We start from the raw sequence: 17,772 nt of genomic DNA, 5'->3' as shown, positions 1-17,772 counted from the left end.
TCATCAATTCCAATGCCCTGGACCAGCTCGTTCTTACCCCCACTAGAGGTAGCAACATCTTTGACCTGGTCATTACTAACATGGGCAACCGTTGCTCTACACCAATAGTCAACTCCTCCCTGGTTAGATCCGACCATAAACTAATCACCTTGGAAATCCACAAAAAAATGTTGTTTGTCATTTCTGCTACTTTGAAGAGAGCAACTTGGAAATCCACATCCCCCCCACCTCCCCACAAAGGTAACCACCATGAAAAACTTCTCCAAAGCTAACTTTGGGCTCCTAAAAATAGAGATATGCAAAGCTATGGAGTGCATCATCATGGCCTAATAAACAAGGATATAGGGAATCTCCAAACTCTGGATCCCATACAGTTTGGTTTTGTGAAGTGTAGATCATGCCTGCTCAACCTGGTCGACTTCTCTGAGTCACTCACCAGAGCTGTGGATGAAGGCAAGGTGGTTCATACAGCCTACCTTGATCTGGCCAAGATCTTTGATACCATTCCCCACTCAGGAATTATAGACAAACTCACTAAGCTAGGCATCAACCCCTATAATCACTAGGTGGGTTGCAAACTGGCTCACAGATAGAACTTACAGTGTGAAAGCAGCTGACTCCAAGTCAGACTGCCAACCAGTCATGAGTGGAGTCCCACAGGGATCAGTCCTGGGTCCTCTCCTGTTTGGTATATACTTCTTAGAAGTCCAGTCCAACACGAAGGGACTCTGGCTGACAAAGTTCACAGATAACTGCAAGTTGGGAGCCATTATTCACTCCCCAAGTGATGTTGACATCCTACAGAAAGGCCTCAGTGAGACCAACGACTGGTGTCAGAACCATAGCCTTAAGCTCAATGCCAAAAATGTGTCGTCATCCCATTTGGGAAAAACCCAGTTCCCATGAACTACCACATCGATGGTAGTCCAGTGAACACAGAAGGCATTATGAGAGATCTGGGAACACAGACTGACAGCAACTTCTCTTTTGACCACCACACTGCCACTGTGGTCAGAAAGTCCTAATATGTGGCACATTTCATTACTAAGGGTTTTGCATCCAGGAAGATAGAGGTCATTGTCTCCCTCTACTCTTCCCCCATTAGGCCAATCATCAAGTACAATGCCCCATTTGGCATGTACCTCACTCTAGACACCTGCAACAACTGGAGAGGCTGCAAAAGTACCTCACAAAGAGGATCCTAGGCCTTAAACACTTGTCCTACATGGACAGACTCAAACAACTCCAACTATTCTCTGTCTCATACCCCCTACTTAGACGCAATCTTTGTTTGACTTATAAAGCCATGTCTGAACCAGCTCTGTTAGAAATGCTACATCTAAAGAAATCCCAATCCCTCCACACCACATGCTCCAGAGATCTCTACCTCATTACCACAATCAACAGAACATGCTGGAGGGACAGTTTCATAACCCAGAGACAGCCCATGCTATGGAGTAGACTTTCCATACATGTCAAACAGAGCACCTCACTGGCCCTCTTCAAGAGAAATCTTCATGAGTGGATGGGAAACAGAAAATTCACCCCGTGGAATACTCCAGTGGCTCTACTCGACAGAGGCAATGGAAACTAAGGGCGGGTAGCATGATGCCAGGGTAATCCTATGGGCTAGGCTTGTAAAGGCTCCAGGGTTATTAGCCTAGTACACAACTATAAACCTATGAAGCCAATCTATAACCAAATGGTAGAGGTTATTTTGAGCATAAAAAGGGAAACTGGCTAAGCTTAAAATGGCCCACAAACACAACTAGCCTAGTACTTGCCTATGGACCTATAAAAAAGAGAGAGTCTTATGTCAAAACCAAAAAAAAAAAAACAAAACCATAAATCTCAAGTTGACTTGTGAAACTGGATTTAAAGTACTTTTATTGAAATTTATAAATTGACATCCATCCAGCCTCAACCCCTTTTCCCATTTTTGCACATGGGGTTGGGATGTCACTTCAACCGTGACAATCATCTGGAGCCAAGGCGGTGTAATCCTTGGCTCTAGATGATTTTCACTGCTGAAGTGACACCTCGACCCCATGTGCAAAAGTGGGAAAAGGGGTTGAGGATGGATAGATGATGTCAAAATATTTTAATGGCAACTTACCTCAGATTTAACTTTCTCCAGTTCTGCTCGAAGTATTTCAATTTCTCTTTTTAAGTTTTCAATTTCAAAATCCCTGCAAAGAACAATAACATTGTAAGGGATAGATACATACCAGATGCAGCTCCGAAATTCAAACCACTGTCACCCTAATCATTCTTACCTGTCATCCTTTACAAAACCATTAGGTGGTCCAAAGGTCTGATCAAATATATCAGGTGTTTGCTGGGAAAAAGAAAGGAAAAAAATAAGGTTATTTTTTTACTTTGATTTGTTTTCTCCCATGAGACATAAAGGCACTTTTTTCCTTCAATTTTCTGGCTCAGTTTCCATTCAGTACTAACACGATGGGTATTAAAATCTTAAAGATTTTCATCTCCACATATTTTACTAAATAAACAGCGAATATGCCTCTAAACCTCCCCTTCAGCATACAATACAAACTGGCTTCATGATGGCAACATAAATGCCATGGAAAATTCAGCACAATTTCCTACTGCCAAGTCCCTACTAAGATGAACAATGAATAATGTCTGACTGCAGCTGTAAAGTAATGGAAGCAGCCAGTATTTGTGTCATGGACAACTGAAGCCTCCTATAACACCTAGTGTCAGTCGCACTGACTGGAACTAGCAGTATTACATGGTCATAATGGTGTGTCTGGTTACAGTGGCCTATAGAAGCGACGGGGAACAGCAGTGTAAGCACTTACTAAGGGCATCTCTACACAACTTAGATCTACTTTTACTGAAGACAGAAAATAGGTACTACAGTGGCTAACATTTCCAATGTACGGTTAAAACTACAGGAAAGTACACAGAAAAAAATCACTTCAGAAGGATCACCTCTATCATCCAGTTAAAACAATATGGAATCTATTATCTATGTAGAAAACATACTTTTGGTTTAATTAAAAAAATAAAGTAAACCAAGGAAAGAAAAAAACAGCAAACAACAACAGTTGCATGTTTCCTAGGAAAAAGTTATTCACAGTTAATAAAGGGGTAATAACTGATCAGTGAGAGAAACCCTTGAGTCTTTTAATGGCAATAACAAATCACAAGGATCCAAATAAAATGCCAGTGACAGCTTCACAAAGGCTCTGTCTCTGCAGTTGTATGCTTGTTTTTGAAGACTTGTGCAATGCAGTCAATCTTCTCCCTCTAGAAGACACACTGCATACTTTATTTGAAATATTCTAAAATACAGTCAACAGCCATTTGTCTTAAATTTTACACAGTATGCTAAGCAGAAGGGTCAGTAACATGAAGATTTTTTTTAAAGTTATACATACAGAATTTACAACTGCTGTCATACTGTTCTTGGAATAATTCTTATAAAATGATAATTTTTTTGTTTTTTTTTATGATGAAACATTTAACAGGTAGCTAGTATGAGAAATTTGGGTCCTAGATTATCAAAGCACTGACAGCCAAATAGTTTCTGGATTCTTGCTTGAATTTAAGTTTGTAGTAGACAATCAGGGGTATTGCATACTGTAAGTTTAGTCCATGCTGCAGCTGACAGGCCAGAGAGGATTTGGCTGTTACAATATGGACTACTACTTGCAAGTAACGTAAAAGTGTATCACAATTATAAATGAAACATCAAGTGTTCATGTGATCACGTGATGCCTCAAATGTGTTTGTTTTATACCTCTGACAGCACCTTCCTCATAAGCAGAAGCCTATCTCTCCCATGAAGGATTCGTTTTGTGGAAGCAGGAACTGGATGCAGGATTCATTCCAAGGGCCAGTAGTATCAAGAATTAACTTCACAGATGAGAGCTGCGCAGCACCAAGCTGTCTGTACGGCTACAGGATTTTTGTTTTTCCCTGGTGAAACACACAGCTCACAAATAGAACACACAGTGTGAAAGTAGTGAACTCCAATTCAGACTGCCAACCAGTCACGAGTGGAGTCCCATGGGGATCGGTCCTGGGTCCTCTCCTGTTCGGCATCTACTTCTCAGAAGTCCAGGCCAACACAAAGGGACTCTGGCTGACCAAGTTTGCAGACGACTGCAAGCTGGGAGCCATTATTATCTGCCCAAGTGAAGTAGACATCCTGCAGGAAGCCCTCACTGAGACCAATGACTGGTGTAGAAACCATGGCCTTAAGCTTAACGCCAAAAAATGCGTCATCATTCCCTTCGGTAAAAACTCAGTTCCCACTAACTACCACATCGATGGGAGCCGAATGAACACTGCAGGTATTATACATGAGATCTGGTGATTCAGGTTGACAGCAACCTCTCCTTCGACCACCACATCTCCACTGTGGTCAGAAAGTCCTTCTATGTGGCACATCTCGTTACGAAGGGTTTTGCATCCAGGAAGAAAGAGGTCATCGTCTCTCTCTCTCTCTCTCTCTCTCTCTCTACTCTTCCCTCAGTAGACCAATCAGAGTATAACGCCCCATTTGGCATGTACCTCACTACACATCTGAAACAGCTGGAGAGGCCACAGAAGTACCTTACGAAGAGGATCCTAGGCCTTAAACACGTCCTACACGGACAGACTCAAAAGACTTCAGGTGTTCTCTGTCTCATATCGCCGACTTAGAGGCAATCTCTGTTTGACTTATAAAACCATGTCTGACACAGCTCTGTTAGAAATGCTACATCTAAAGAAATCCCAATCCCTCCGCACCACAAGCTCCAGAGACCTCAACCTCATTACCACAATCAACAGAACATGCTGGAGGGTCAGGTTCCTCACCCAGAGATTGCCCATGCTCTGGAATAGACTTCTCATGCATGTCAAGCATAGCACCTCGCTATCCCTCTTCAAGAGGGATCTTGATGAGTGGATGGGAAATAGATAGTTCACCCTGGGGATCACTCCAGTGGCTCTACATGATAGATGCACTGGGAACTAATGTCGGGTGGCACGATGCCAGAGCACTTCTATGGGCTAGGCTTGTAAAGGCTCCATGGCCATTAGCCTAGTACACACTTATGAACCTATGTTACATGGGAAAATGAAGATGATGGTAGAGAAAACACATTTTGAAACAAGGCATCCCTTTTTTTATTTTGTTATTTTTGTACTGGTGACCAGAATAGTGCACTAACCCATCTTTACCATTTTCAAGCTGTGTCCAAAATTTACCAACCAACGGAGGTCAAAAAGTGAGGCAATAAGAAATGGTTTTAAGCGTTATTCTAAAGTCTATGTACAATATGCATTACTTGTAGATACAAAAAACAAACACTAAAGCAGTGATACAAAAATGACAAATGTGCTGTAAACTCAACATTGGATTATAATTTGAAGAAGATAGGGTAAAGGTACAGACATGTCCTAGCAGCAGAAAGCAGTAGAGGTTCAAGCAGGACTTAAGACTTGAACAGAAGAGGAGATCCACAAGATCATTGCGCAGAGGATGGGGCAGACAGGGGTAACCGGGTATGCAGCGGAAAGGCAGGAGATATCAGGTGGAGTAAAGCGAGGGGGAAGGAAATCACTAAGTGCAGTGCATAATGTGCTCCACATGTACTGGAACGGTTTCCCTTATATTTTACGACCGTTACAGTTTGGATGCATTTGCACTGCACCTGTTTGAAGAGGTAGTCTTCTCTACTCCACTCTGAAATGTTTATATGAATCTATAGAGTTTGTTTGATCTACAACCAAGCCCCATATTTTAAGGGACAGGAAAGAAAAGGCCTGTTTACTACATTTTAGATTAATCTGTTGATTCTGTAGGTAGGGAGTAGATCTTGAAAGAGACTTTAGGCTGTACTGTGGCAGTGCACTTTCTGGGGTTTGTTAGCTAAGAAGGTAAGGGATTCCTTGTTAACAAATGAAGGTCATGGAGCATAGTAGAAGTAGTTCTTTGCAGAACTGGCGGCCATTTTTGCATGCTATATGGCAAATCAATAATGGGCTACCATGTTGATGTCTAGGGTGCCTCATTCCCATGATGCTACTGTTCTGTTTTGCTATCATCAGTTGCCATTGCAGTAGTTGCCATGAACATGGATTCATAGGTTGGTACTAGGCTATCGGCCCTAAGGCCTATGCAAGCCTAGCCATAACAATTCCCTGGAAATTTTTTCCCACAATATTTACTTCTCTGGGCCCCTGTCTAGCAGGGCGACTGACATGATCCCCGGGGTGAATTTCCTATCTCCCATCCAATCATCAAGGTTCCTTTTGAAGAGGGCCAATGAGGTGCTCTGCTTGACATGTATGGGCAATCTATTCCAGAGTATGGGGAGTGTCTGGGTCAGGAACCTATCCCTCCAGCATGTTTTGTTCATTGTGATGATAAGGTTTAGATCCTTGAAGTGTGTGGCTCTGAAGGATTGGGATTTCTTTAAGTGGAGCATGTCCAACAGCTCAGGGTTTGACATGGCCTTGTATGTTAAGCAGAGATCGCCTCTGAGTAGACGATATGCCACAGAGTATAGCTGGAGTTTTTTTTAGACGGTCAGCATATGGCATCTACTTTAGGCCTGTGATTCTTTTAGTGAGGTATTTCTGTGGCCTTTCCAGCTGTTGCAGATGTCTTGTGAGGTACATACCAAGTAAGGCATTATACTCTATAATGGGTCTAATGAAGGATGAGTACAGTGGGACAATGACCTCTTTTTTTCTGGATGAAAAGCCCGTAGTGATGAGGTGTGCCACGTAGAAGGATTTCCTGACTGTTGTGGCGATGTGGTTATCGAAGGTGAGACCACTGTCCACTTGCGTCCCTAAGTCTCTCATCACACTTTCGATGTTTAGTGTCCTGCCACCTATGTGGTAGTTCATGGGTACATGTTTTTTTCCAAAGGGGATGACTATACATTTCTTGGCATTAAGCTCGAGTCCATGGCTCTGGCACCAGGCATCTGTTTCTGTAAGGCCCTTTTGTAGAATATCCACATCATTTGGGGATTCAATAATGGCTCCCAGTTTGCAGTCATCTGCAAACTTTGTTAGCCAGAGTCCCTTAGTGTTGGCCTGTACTTCAGAGAAGTAGATGCCAAACAAGAGTGGTCCCAGGACTGAATCCTGAGGTACTCCACTTGTCACTTGTCTGGAGCTGGATTTGGAGTCGGCTACTTTTACAGTCTGGGTTCTGTCAGTAAGCCAGTTGGCAACCCATCGAGTGACGCAGGGATTTATGCCTAGCTTAGTAAGTTTATCTATGATTCCAGAGTGGAGGATGGTGTCAAAGGCCTTGGCGAGGTCCAGATAGGCTGTGTGGACCTCCTTACCCTCGTCTACAGCTCTGGAGACCGACTCGAAGAAGTCAATGAGATTCAGGAGACAAGATCGGCCGTTCACAAACCCAAACTGGGTGGGGTCCAGTGTCTGGAGGTTGCCAATGTCTTTGTTTATAAGTCCCATGATAATGTGTGCAGATCAGGCTTGTCAGACTGATGGGGCGGTAGTTCCCAGGATCCAAGGTGGATCCTCCCTTGTGGAGCGGGATAACTGTAGCTGTGCGCCACTCAGTGGGCATGAAGCCTGAGGTGAGGCTATGATTAAACATGACACTTAGGCGGGGTGCCAGTTCATTTTGTAGTTCATGTAGTACACAGCCTGGGATGTCATCTGGTCCCATGGATGTTGTATTCTTAGCTTTGGAGAGTGCTGTTTCTACCTGTGTGGCTGTGATTATCGGAATTTGGCAATCTTTTGGTATTGAGATGGGCCCTTTAGAGGGTGAGAGGAGAGTGAAGTTGGCACTAAATCGATCTGCCAGGATATTGGCAATATCCTTGGGATCAGTATATTTAATGCCATTCTGCTGTAGTTCAGAGCAGATCTGAGCATTGCCATTTAGATTCTTGACATAACTATAGAATGCCTTGTGGTTGTCTTTGGAATCTTTGCCAATTTTATTTTCATAACTAGCTTTTGAGGATTTTATGAGGGATCTCAGCTTCTTACTGAGGCCGGTGAGGGAGTTTTTTGCATCCTGGGATTTTCCTCTTTTCTGCAACAGTTTCTTCCTTCTGTTGTATAGTTTGTTTATAGCAGGGGACCACCAGATTGGCTTCCTTTTTTTGGAGAAGAGCATCTTGGTTCTATTTGGGATTCCTGCACGAGTGGATGTGCTCGTACAGTGCCTTAGTGTAGAATTCTGCAGTCGAACTTCCAGATCCCGTCTGCGTGGGTGTTGTGAAGTTTGTCAATTCTGACTTCAGTAGCATGAAGTTGGCTTTGGAGAAGTTTTTAAGGAGGTTTCCTTACTGGGGGGTGGGGGTGGGATGTGGATGTCAAGGGTGATTTGCTTATGGTCAGACCTGTCCAATGAGGGGGTGACCACTGGTGTGGAGCATCTATCTCCCATGTTGGTAATGACTAGGTCTAGGATATTGGAGCCCCTGGTGAGACAATGGATTAGTTGATCCAGGGCGTTGGAATTTATGAATTCCAAGAACCATTGGGAAAAGGAGTTGGTACCCGAGTAGTTTTCCCAATTAATGGCAGTGTAGTTGAAATCACCTAGTATTAGGGTGTTTGGTTGTATCTTAATATTTTCCAGTATGTTTAGGAAGGTGCAGTGAGAATCTTGGGGTATGGTGGGGGATCTGTAGCAAGCTACAATTTGGATTGCAGTCTTACCTAGTGTTAGTTGCACCTGGAGAATTTCAGATGCATTGTGTTGGGCAACTAGCCTGGAGGTGTGAATATCCTTTGTGAATATGGACACTCCTCCACCTTTAGTGTTTCAGTCTTGGTTTTGTGGCCGAAAAGTGTGGCAAGAATTGTAGCCTGGTATTGCAGGGGTGCTTTCTGGAGCCTTGAACCAGGTCTCAGTCACTGCACAGATATCGATGTTCTCCATTTTTAGGAGTGCTTCGAGAGAATGCATTTTGAGGTTTAGACTTCTAGCATTGAGTAGCATTACCATCAGATTTTGCATGCTTGTATCTGTTACGGTGGTGGCTTTATCCTTTGAACCTTGCCTAAAAAGGCACTATAGGGGTGGCAAGAGCTTTAGCCAGTAACCTGAATCCCAGGGGCGACAGGTGCAGACCATCTTTGGCAAAGCATTGTGGTTTGTCTATCATGTCTTCCCAGGCAGACAAATACTGGATCCCCTTTGAATGACACCAGAAGCTTAGCCAATTGTTGAAGTCAATCATTTTGTCCTTATAATGTGGTATCATTCTGGGTGAAGGCAGGATGCTACTCAAGGCTAGGGTCATACCTGCCTGGGTCACATGATCCAAGAGCTCTTCCATGTCTCTTTTCATGTAGTCCAGGGTGGCACGTCCTCAAGTCATTTACTCCAGCATGGACAATGACAGAGTCATATTTGTACTTGTTGTGGAGTGACTTGAGTGCATGCGTTATGTGGCAGATCCTGCACCCGACAGGCAACTGACTGTAATTTTCTCCTTGTTCAGCCTGGTGAGTGGGACATCAGTGTGCCTGACTATAGAGTCACCTATGACTAAAGTGTTGGGTACATTGTCTTGCCTTAGGGGCTGTTGTTGGGTGGCACACTGGTGTTATGAGCTATGTGACACTTTGGTTGTGACTGGTGTTTGTTTGCATTTCGGCTTTGGAGGTCCTTGTTGCTTGGGCAGGTTAATGTTAAGGGCCTCTGCATATGTGGGCTTAGTGTCGCTATGTGTGGGAGTTGATGGTGTGGGCTTTGAAGGGCTATGAGTTGCTAGAGGTGTAATGCAGGTGTTAGCCTTCTCCTCTTGACTGTCTAGCACAGTCTTGACCGGAGAGAGCTTTGCTTCCAGTTTGGCTATGTAAGTGCATCTCTCGCAGGTTGTAGTATTGGGTGGTAGGAGGAGAGGATTGTCTGTGTACATGAGGCGATTTCCGCATTGCCCCAGTTTGCCCAGATTCACCAGGTGGACAGGAGAAACCACCGGAAGCTGACCCTTGGACATGCCTGTTTAGGTGCTTTTTTGTAAGGTATAAGAGTTGTTTTCCCTTACCTTTGCAAGGTACTTTGCAATTGTAGGCTGTTTAGTGCCTATGATTAATTTCTCCTTATTGACAAGGAGAGCTGAGTGCTTGTATCAGTTTCAGGCTTTCTAGTGCTTTACAGCAGGTTCTAGAGCAAGTGCTAGTCACAGGGGTTCAGAGTTTAGTGCTACTACGGAGAAAACAGCTAGTTTTAAGGGAAAATTTGAAGAGCAGACTTTCTGGCACCTGGAATAGTTTAACTGTAGCCTCATAGTGCTGCACAGTGTGAAAAATATGCAAACACATGCATTTTTAAGCCAGAAAGTTGAAAGAGACAGAAATCAGCCCAAAAAGGCCAACAAAATTACAACTTCAGAGCTGGAAACCACTCCTTCAACGCCAGGACTTCCCTCTGCCACAGCAAGGTCTGCATAGCTCTGAGCAGAGAAAATAAAGTCCTGAGACAAGCAAGTCCTGGGATATGGACTGGCTAGAAAAGGTGGGAAACGAGCAAACAAGATAGTATTTTTATTTTTTGAAACAGGCTAAACAATGCAATAATACAGTAAATAAACACAGAAAAGTCTAACACACTTGAGTGTGTAGTCCTAAACAGTAACTGCAATTAAAACTCTACGAAATTAGCAATTTAAAACTTTTTAAATAAAGCAAGGCAAGTGCACAACTGAAAAACGATTTATGCTATCCCAAACAGAACCAAGACGCTATCCTCCAAAAAAAGGAAGCCAATCTGGTGGTCCCCTGCCATAAACAAACTGTACAACACAAGGAAGAAACTGTTGCAAAAGACAGTAAAATCCCATGAGTGGAGGAGCTCCCTGGTCAGCCTCAGTAAGAAGCTGAGATCCCTTATAAGATCCTCCAAAGCTAGCTACGAAAATAAAATTGCCACTAATTCCAAGGACAACCACAAAGCATTCTATAGCTATGTCAAGAATCTCAATGGCAACACCCAGATCTGCTCTGAGTTACAGCACAAAGGCATGAAAATTACAGAACCAACTGATATTGCCAACATCCTGGCAGATATGTTCAGTGCTAACTTTACCCCACCCCACCTCCTAAAGGGCCCATATCTATACAGGAAGAATGCAGAGTCCCTGTAATCACAACTACGCACGTGAAAGCTGCACTCTCTAAAGCCAAAAACACAACATCCATGGGACCGGACAACATCCCAGGCTGCATTTTACACGAACTTCAGAATGAACTGGCTCCCCACTTAAGCACCATGTACAATAATAGCCTCACATCAGGCTTTGTGCCTACTGAATGGCGCACAGCAACAGGTATCCCACTCCGCAAAGGGGGAGCCACCACTGATCCCGGGAACTATAGACCTATTAGCCTGACGAGCCTAGTCTGCAAAGCCATGGAACGTATCATCATGGAACTCATAAACAAAGACATTGGTAACCTCCAAACTCTGGATCCCACCCAGTTCGGGTTTGTGAAAGGCAGATCATGCCTCCTGAACCTGATCGACTTCTTTGAGGCAGTCACCAAAGCCGTAGATGAGGGTAAAGTGGTTCACACAGTCTATCTTGACCTCGCCAAGGCTTTCGACACCATCCCCCACTCTGGAATTATAGCTAAACTCAATAAACTAGGCATAAATCCCTACGTCACAAGATGGGTTGCCAACAGGCTCACTGACAGAACCCACACTGTAAAAGTTGCAGACTCCAAATCTGATCTCAAACCAGTGACAAGTGGAGTACCACAGGGTTCCGTCCTGGGACCGCTCCTGTTTGGTATCTACTTCTCTGAAGTACAGGCTAAAACAGAAGGCCTCTGGCTAACGAAGTTCGCATATGACTGCAAACTAGGAGCCATAGTCAAGTCCCCAAATGATGTGAACATCCTACAGAAGGGCCTCACTGAGACAGATGCCTGGTGTCAGAGCCATGGCCTCAAGCTCAATGCCAAAAAGTGCAGTGTCATCCCCTTTGGTAAAAACTCTGTACCCATGAACTACCACATAGGCAGCAATCTACTTAACACCGAATGCGTGATAAGAGACCTTGGGACCCAGGTGGACAGTAGTCTCTCCTTTGATAGTCACATCGCCACAGTAGTCAGGAAGTCCTTCTACGTGGCACACCTCATCATCATAAAAGGGTTCTCATCCAGGAAAAAGGTCATTGTTCCCCTCTACTCGTCACTCATTAGACCCATTATAGAGTACAGCGCCCCTTTTGGAATGTACCTCACAAGACATCTGCAGCAGCTGGAAAGGCCACAGAAGTACCTCACAAAGAGGATTACTGGACTCAAACAAATGCCCTACACTGACCGCCTCAAAAAACTACAGCTTTACTCCGTAGCATATCGCCTACTCAGAGGTGATCTCTGCCTAACATATAAAGCTATGTCAAACCCAGAGCTGCTGGACATGCTACACCTAAAGAAATCCCAATCCCTCCGAGCTACAAGCTCTAATCCTTGTCACCACAATAAACAGGACATGCTGGAGGGATAGATTCCTATCCCAGAAACTTCCCATACTCTGGAACAGGCTACCCATCTATGTCAAGCAAAGTTCTTCATTAGCACTCTTCAAGAAAAACCTTGATGAGTGGATGGGAAATAGGAAATACACCCCGGGGATCACTTCTGTGTCTCTGCTCATCAGTGGCACAGGAAAATAACTTTCTTGGGTGGCGTAAGCCAGGGAACGTTGTTGGCTACGCTTGTGTAGGCCCTTGGGCCGATAGCCTAGTACCTACCTATGAACCTATAAGTGCAGTAATACAGCAGAATAAGTAGCTAGTCTACATATACAGAAAAGCAGCTAAACCACACAAATACTTCAGATGCAGTGCAACCTAGAGCACTTGAGTTGTAGCAATATTAAGGCAATTACAGTTATAATAAATACTCTAAAATATACTCTACATTTCCAAAATGTTTGAGCATCACAGTCAGAACATAAGGTAATTCGGGCAAAAAAAATGTTTTTTTGAAAGGGAAAAAGGAGAAACAGAAGGCCTTATCAAATGTTCTCTTTGTATTAGGTAGAATGAGCTAATGACACTAGACTGGGAGGAGTGTCCCAGATCAAGTTTACAGTAGGGGCGGGCAACTGCAAAGCCATCAAGTATAACACAAGACACCAACAGGGAGGGAGGGTGAGTGGAGGCACTAAAGCTATTAGCCTACAAAGCACTAGAGAAAGCCACAAAATGAAAGTGTTTAAACAGAAAAAGATTTGTAAAGATACAGAATGCTTTAACTGCAAACAAATCAGTTACCCGTGCAGATTACAATAAAAGTGCTATATATAAATTGCTAGAAATAATGTTTGTGTCTTTCGGCTTTTCCCGGTTAGAACTTCGGTCCGCTAATGATTGGGCAGTTGATTTTTACGTACCGGCTTGCCAGGCCTGACGCACAACCTTCAACGAAGATACGCCCATTCACACATGTCTCCACTCAGAAGACGCTCTAGCTGAGAATCGAACCGGACAGCATCTTACTGTGAGGCGACAACGCTACCGTAGCACCAAACAATAAACTGTATAAATAATTGAAAAAAAACAGGATACTTATATATCTCAGCTAAGAGTTGGAGTCAACACCTCTCAACCACTCTGCTCAGTGTGTATAGACCAATGGATGGTCTGTTGGCTTAAAACACGCCTCGAAGGTTTAGATTCTGTGTCCCAGTATCTAGGACAATTTGTGCAATTTTTGGTTGATCTGTTCCATTTCAGCTACTCTGTAAATGTCTTTGAACTGTACCAATAAAATACATTCTATCAGAACCAGCAATTACTTAGGTAGTGCCCCCCCCCCCAAAAAAAAAAGATGTTAGGCTGCGTTTTTTATTCTGCCACAAATTAGAAGACAGACATGACTGGGTTTCATAACCTAACTTTCAGATTAAAATATAAGGTCTATTGCAACACTTATATGACTAAATCTATTCTTAGCTGGCAATTTTGGCTATTTCACACTCTAGACGTGATGTCACACCTCCATCTCAGGAGCAACGTGCTCACTGAGCAGCAAAACAGCAATCATGCTTAGGGACTGTGCAAATCAAATTCTGAAAGCAACAAAGGGAAAAAACACTAAAGCTGCAAGCTCCCAAGCATGCAGCGTATGCATTGTGTTCCCCACGCCACAAAGGTTGACATTAGAAGACTAGGTATATTTTGTGTAAGGTGCTTACTATATACTACAGCTTTCAAAAGATGCCAGTAAAATGGTTTTTATAAACATTCAATGCAAGAGGCAGTCAGACACACGTAGTACTCCTATGAGCCTTATTTGACTGTTTGTGTTTAAGTGCGGGGTAGTGGACTGATCCAAAAAGGACCCACTTCAGCCATAGCCCATGAAACAACAAAAGTAAGGCAAACAGTTAAAAAGTGGATGCAACAAAGCTTAGACATGCAAAGCAGCAATACAGACTGGTAACAGAAGGTAGAATGAAACATTACACTTTCATTTTACTCTGTATTTACATACGTACAAGTTTTATCATAAAGTAAAATGACAGTTATGTCCATGCGCTTTATCGTTCATGTGGTGAGAGATCGGGTAAGGGGCAGCAATCATCTGTAAATAAAGGAGGGGGATAGAAGGCAGTTGCTAGAAAGGAGTTATGTTTACAACACAAAGAGGTGGCTGTGGTGCTATGGTAGAACAACTCACTTAAAAAGGATTTTTTTTTTCTTATTTCAGAATGTTGGCATATTTTGTAAGCTGCATGAACCTCCTGTGGTACTTAAGAAAACCTTATAACTGTTCTCTGTAAATGAGAAACACAAGATGTGAACTTCCTGTGGTATGTGTGCAAACATATAACCGTTCTCTGTAGATGAGAAACACAAGATGTAAACTCCCTATGGTTATGTGTGCAACCTTACAACTGTTCTCTGTGTATGAGAAACAAGATAAGAAATTAAATGCATGAAGCAGTAACTAAAACGTACAGTGTAAACATCTGCAGTTTCTAAGGAGTGACATACTTGTTTGTTTGTAATTACACCATAAAAGGGTTTGGAATCAAAAGTCAAATGCACTTAAAATGTTTCTCATACAGGCAGCTGGAAAAGCAATCATTTGTCAATTTACTAGTTTGGGGAGTGATGTAATCTGATTGCTATAGATAGCAAGATATGAGAAGCTAAAATGTTTTTAGGCCCTTTAGTTTTTTTATACACAGGTCAAGCATATTTTTATCAACCAAAGGAGAAGTTGAGACCAGAAATTAATAAAGAGTTGAAGGATTTTATCTAGGAGGGGAAGATGGCAACAGTCAAGTTGGATAAGTTGATCCTTCCAATAAAACAATGTGGTTTAGGACTGCCTGATTTGAAGTAATATGTACAGGAGTCTTAGCGGTGTAGCTCTAAAATAACACAAACCGAAAGCTACAATTCAAAGAAGAAAGGTATGCTGATGAAGTGGGAGGGAAGGACTTCAAAGAAATAAGGAAAGAATGGGGATTTTTGATGCAGAACCTTAAGGAGAATATACAAAATATTATATTCATAAGATCTGCAAAAAGTATTCTAAGAACTATGTCAACATGGGAATACAAAAAGGAGTCTGCTGATATGAATGAGTGCACTTAGGGGTACAAAGAATAAGGAAGAGGGGGGTGGAATTTACTGAATGAAACTGGCAAAGGAACCACGTTATTGGGAGCAAATAATGAGAGAGGAAAAGGTAACAGAATGAGAAGAGGCCAAGCATACATGCCTTCCCTATCAGGGATGGATATCAGAATACAGGCAAAGACAGAGGGATAGGGGAATCGTAAGTTAAGGACTTGGTCTGGTAAAGATTTTAGCTGAAACTACAACAGAAGCTGCTGTTAAAAATGTGATAATTAGTAGGGCATGTGTGATACTGCACAATACCTATTGTTAAAAATGTGATAATTAGTAGGGCATATGTGATACTGCACAATAACTATTGTTAAAAATGTGATAATTAGTAGGGCATATGTGATGCTGCACAATAACTATTGTTAAAAATGTGATAATTAGTAGGGCATATGTGATGCTGCACAATAACTATTGTTAAAAATGTGATAATTAGTAGGGCATATGTGATACTGCACAATAACTATTGTTAAAAATGTGATAATTAGTAGGGCATATGTGATACTGCACAATAACTATTGTTAAAAATGTGATAATTAGTAGGGCATATGTGATGCTGCACAATAACTATTGTTAAAAATGTGATAATTAGTAGGGCATATGTGATACTGCACAATAACTATTGTTAAAAATGTGATAATTAGTAGGGCATATGTGATACTGCACATTATACCATGACCCCCCCATTAATATTCTAAAACGTGCACGCTGATTGGCCAGCGTGCACGTTGTAAATCGACTTATACTAATGGAAAAAGGTCCGGTCACCCGGACTTTTTCCATTAGTAGAAGTCTTTTTTAAAACACTGTCTCGCTATGTTAAAGGAGTTTAACATAGCGACACAGGTTTAAAAAAGCAACGGAGATGTCCCTTGCTTTTTTTTAAAGCTGTCTCGCTATGTTAAACTCCTTTAACATAGCGACACAGTGCGTAAAAAGCAACGGAGATCTTGCTTTCTCTGTTGCTTTTTTTTTAAAACCTTTCTTGCTATGTTAAATGGGTTTAACATAGCGAGACAGCTTTAAAATAAGCAACGGAGATCGCCATTGCTTATTTTAAAGCTGTCTCGCTATGTTAAACCCATTTAACATAACGAAACAGTAAAAAGCAACGGAGAAGATCTCCGTTGCTTTTGCCCACAGCTCTGATGTACTGCGTAGGCTTACGCATGCGCAGTACATCAGAACTGCCGCGGATAACAGACAGCGGCAGAAGGGCAGCAAGGAGGCATTATACAATGCCATTATTTAAGAAAAGTAATTATTATTTTTCTTAAATAATGTCATTGTATAATAGCAATAACCCACTTCTGGGTGTGGGTAATGCTGGATTTACCCACGGTTGGCTTTGAACCACACCAACCATGGGTAAATCCAGCATTACCCACACCCAGGCATGGGCTATTGCTAAAAATGTGATAATTAGTAGGGCATATGTGATACTGCACAATAACTATGTGAATCACATGATGTTAGACAAGATTGGTAAGACAGACTGGATAAGCAACTTCCAAAGAAACAATGAGAGGACATACGTATGGCTCTCAACATGCAACAAAGTCTAGAAGATTTAGAATTTTTGCTTGGATGTGTTTATATTGGTATTTTTATATCAAAAGCAAACTTCAAATTTCTTCATGGGTAGATGGCAAACGGAAGTGTGATAGGCAAGAAAGATCCAATGAAGAACATATTTTTTTGGGAAGTGTAATGAGCTGGCAAACTTTAAAAACTAACAATACAAAATGTAGAAGCCAAGAAGAAATTTAAGGATCAGTCGTGTTCAAATTGTTGTCTGTATGAACGCTTTATTAAACCATGCGTTTTCGTCTAATATAAGACTTTAAAAACTCCCTACAGAGCACTCTGTCGGAAATATTGGGCGAAGAAATGCATGTAACTAAGGAAATTATTCTTTTGAGCTGGGATACAGAATCTGAATTGCCTAGACATAAGGCCTCAAGTTTAATTCTAGTGGCTACAAAAAAGCAATTACTAAAATATGGAAATAAAAGTCTAAATCAACCATATTTGAAATAGTGAATATTGTAACAGAGATAAATTTATTTATTTATTAACATTTGTTGACCTGGAGACCTTCTACATTGCCCATCTGATCATGAAGGGATTCACGTCCAGA

At 42.2% G+C, this 17,772-nt stretch overlaps 1 protein-coding gene across 2 annotated transcripts in view; it reads right to left on the bottom strand.

The window, feature by feature from the left end:
• HIP1R (huntingtin interacting protein 1 related) overlaps window positions 1–17,772 on the bottom strand; it is a 2,955,354-nt gene that overhangs the window by 1,525,679 nt on the left and 1,411,903 nt on the right. For both annotated transcript variants that reach the window (XM_044068914.1, XM_044068915.1), the window contains exons 12-13: window positions 2,277–2,338; window positions 2,117–2,189 (exon numbers count right to left, since the gene is read on the bottom strand). In XM_044068914.1, coding sequence (XP_043924849.1) covers window positions 2,117–2,189; window positions 2,277–2,338 — 135 coding nt within the window. The remainder of the gene's footprint in view (window positions 1–2,116; window positions 2,190–2,276; window positions 2,339–17,772) is intronic.

The sequence above is a fragment of the Protopterus annectens genome, chromosome 4.part0 (assembly GCF_019279795.1).
Source record: "Protopterus annectens isolate FY-2018-M chromosome 4.part0, PAN1.0, whole genome shotgun sequence".
NCBI classification, from domain to species: Eukaryota; Metazoa; Chordata; order Ceratodontiformes; family Protopteridae; genus Protopterus; species Protopterus annectens.
This window is presented reverse-complemented; position numbering and strand designations above follow the sequence as displayed.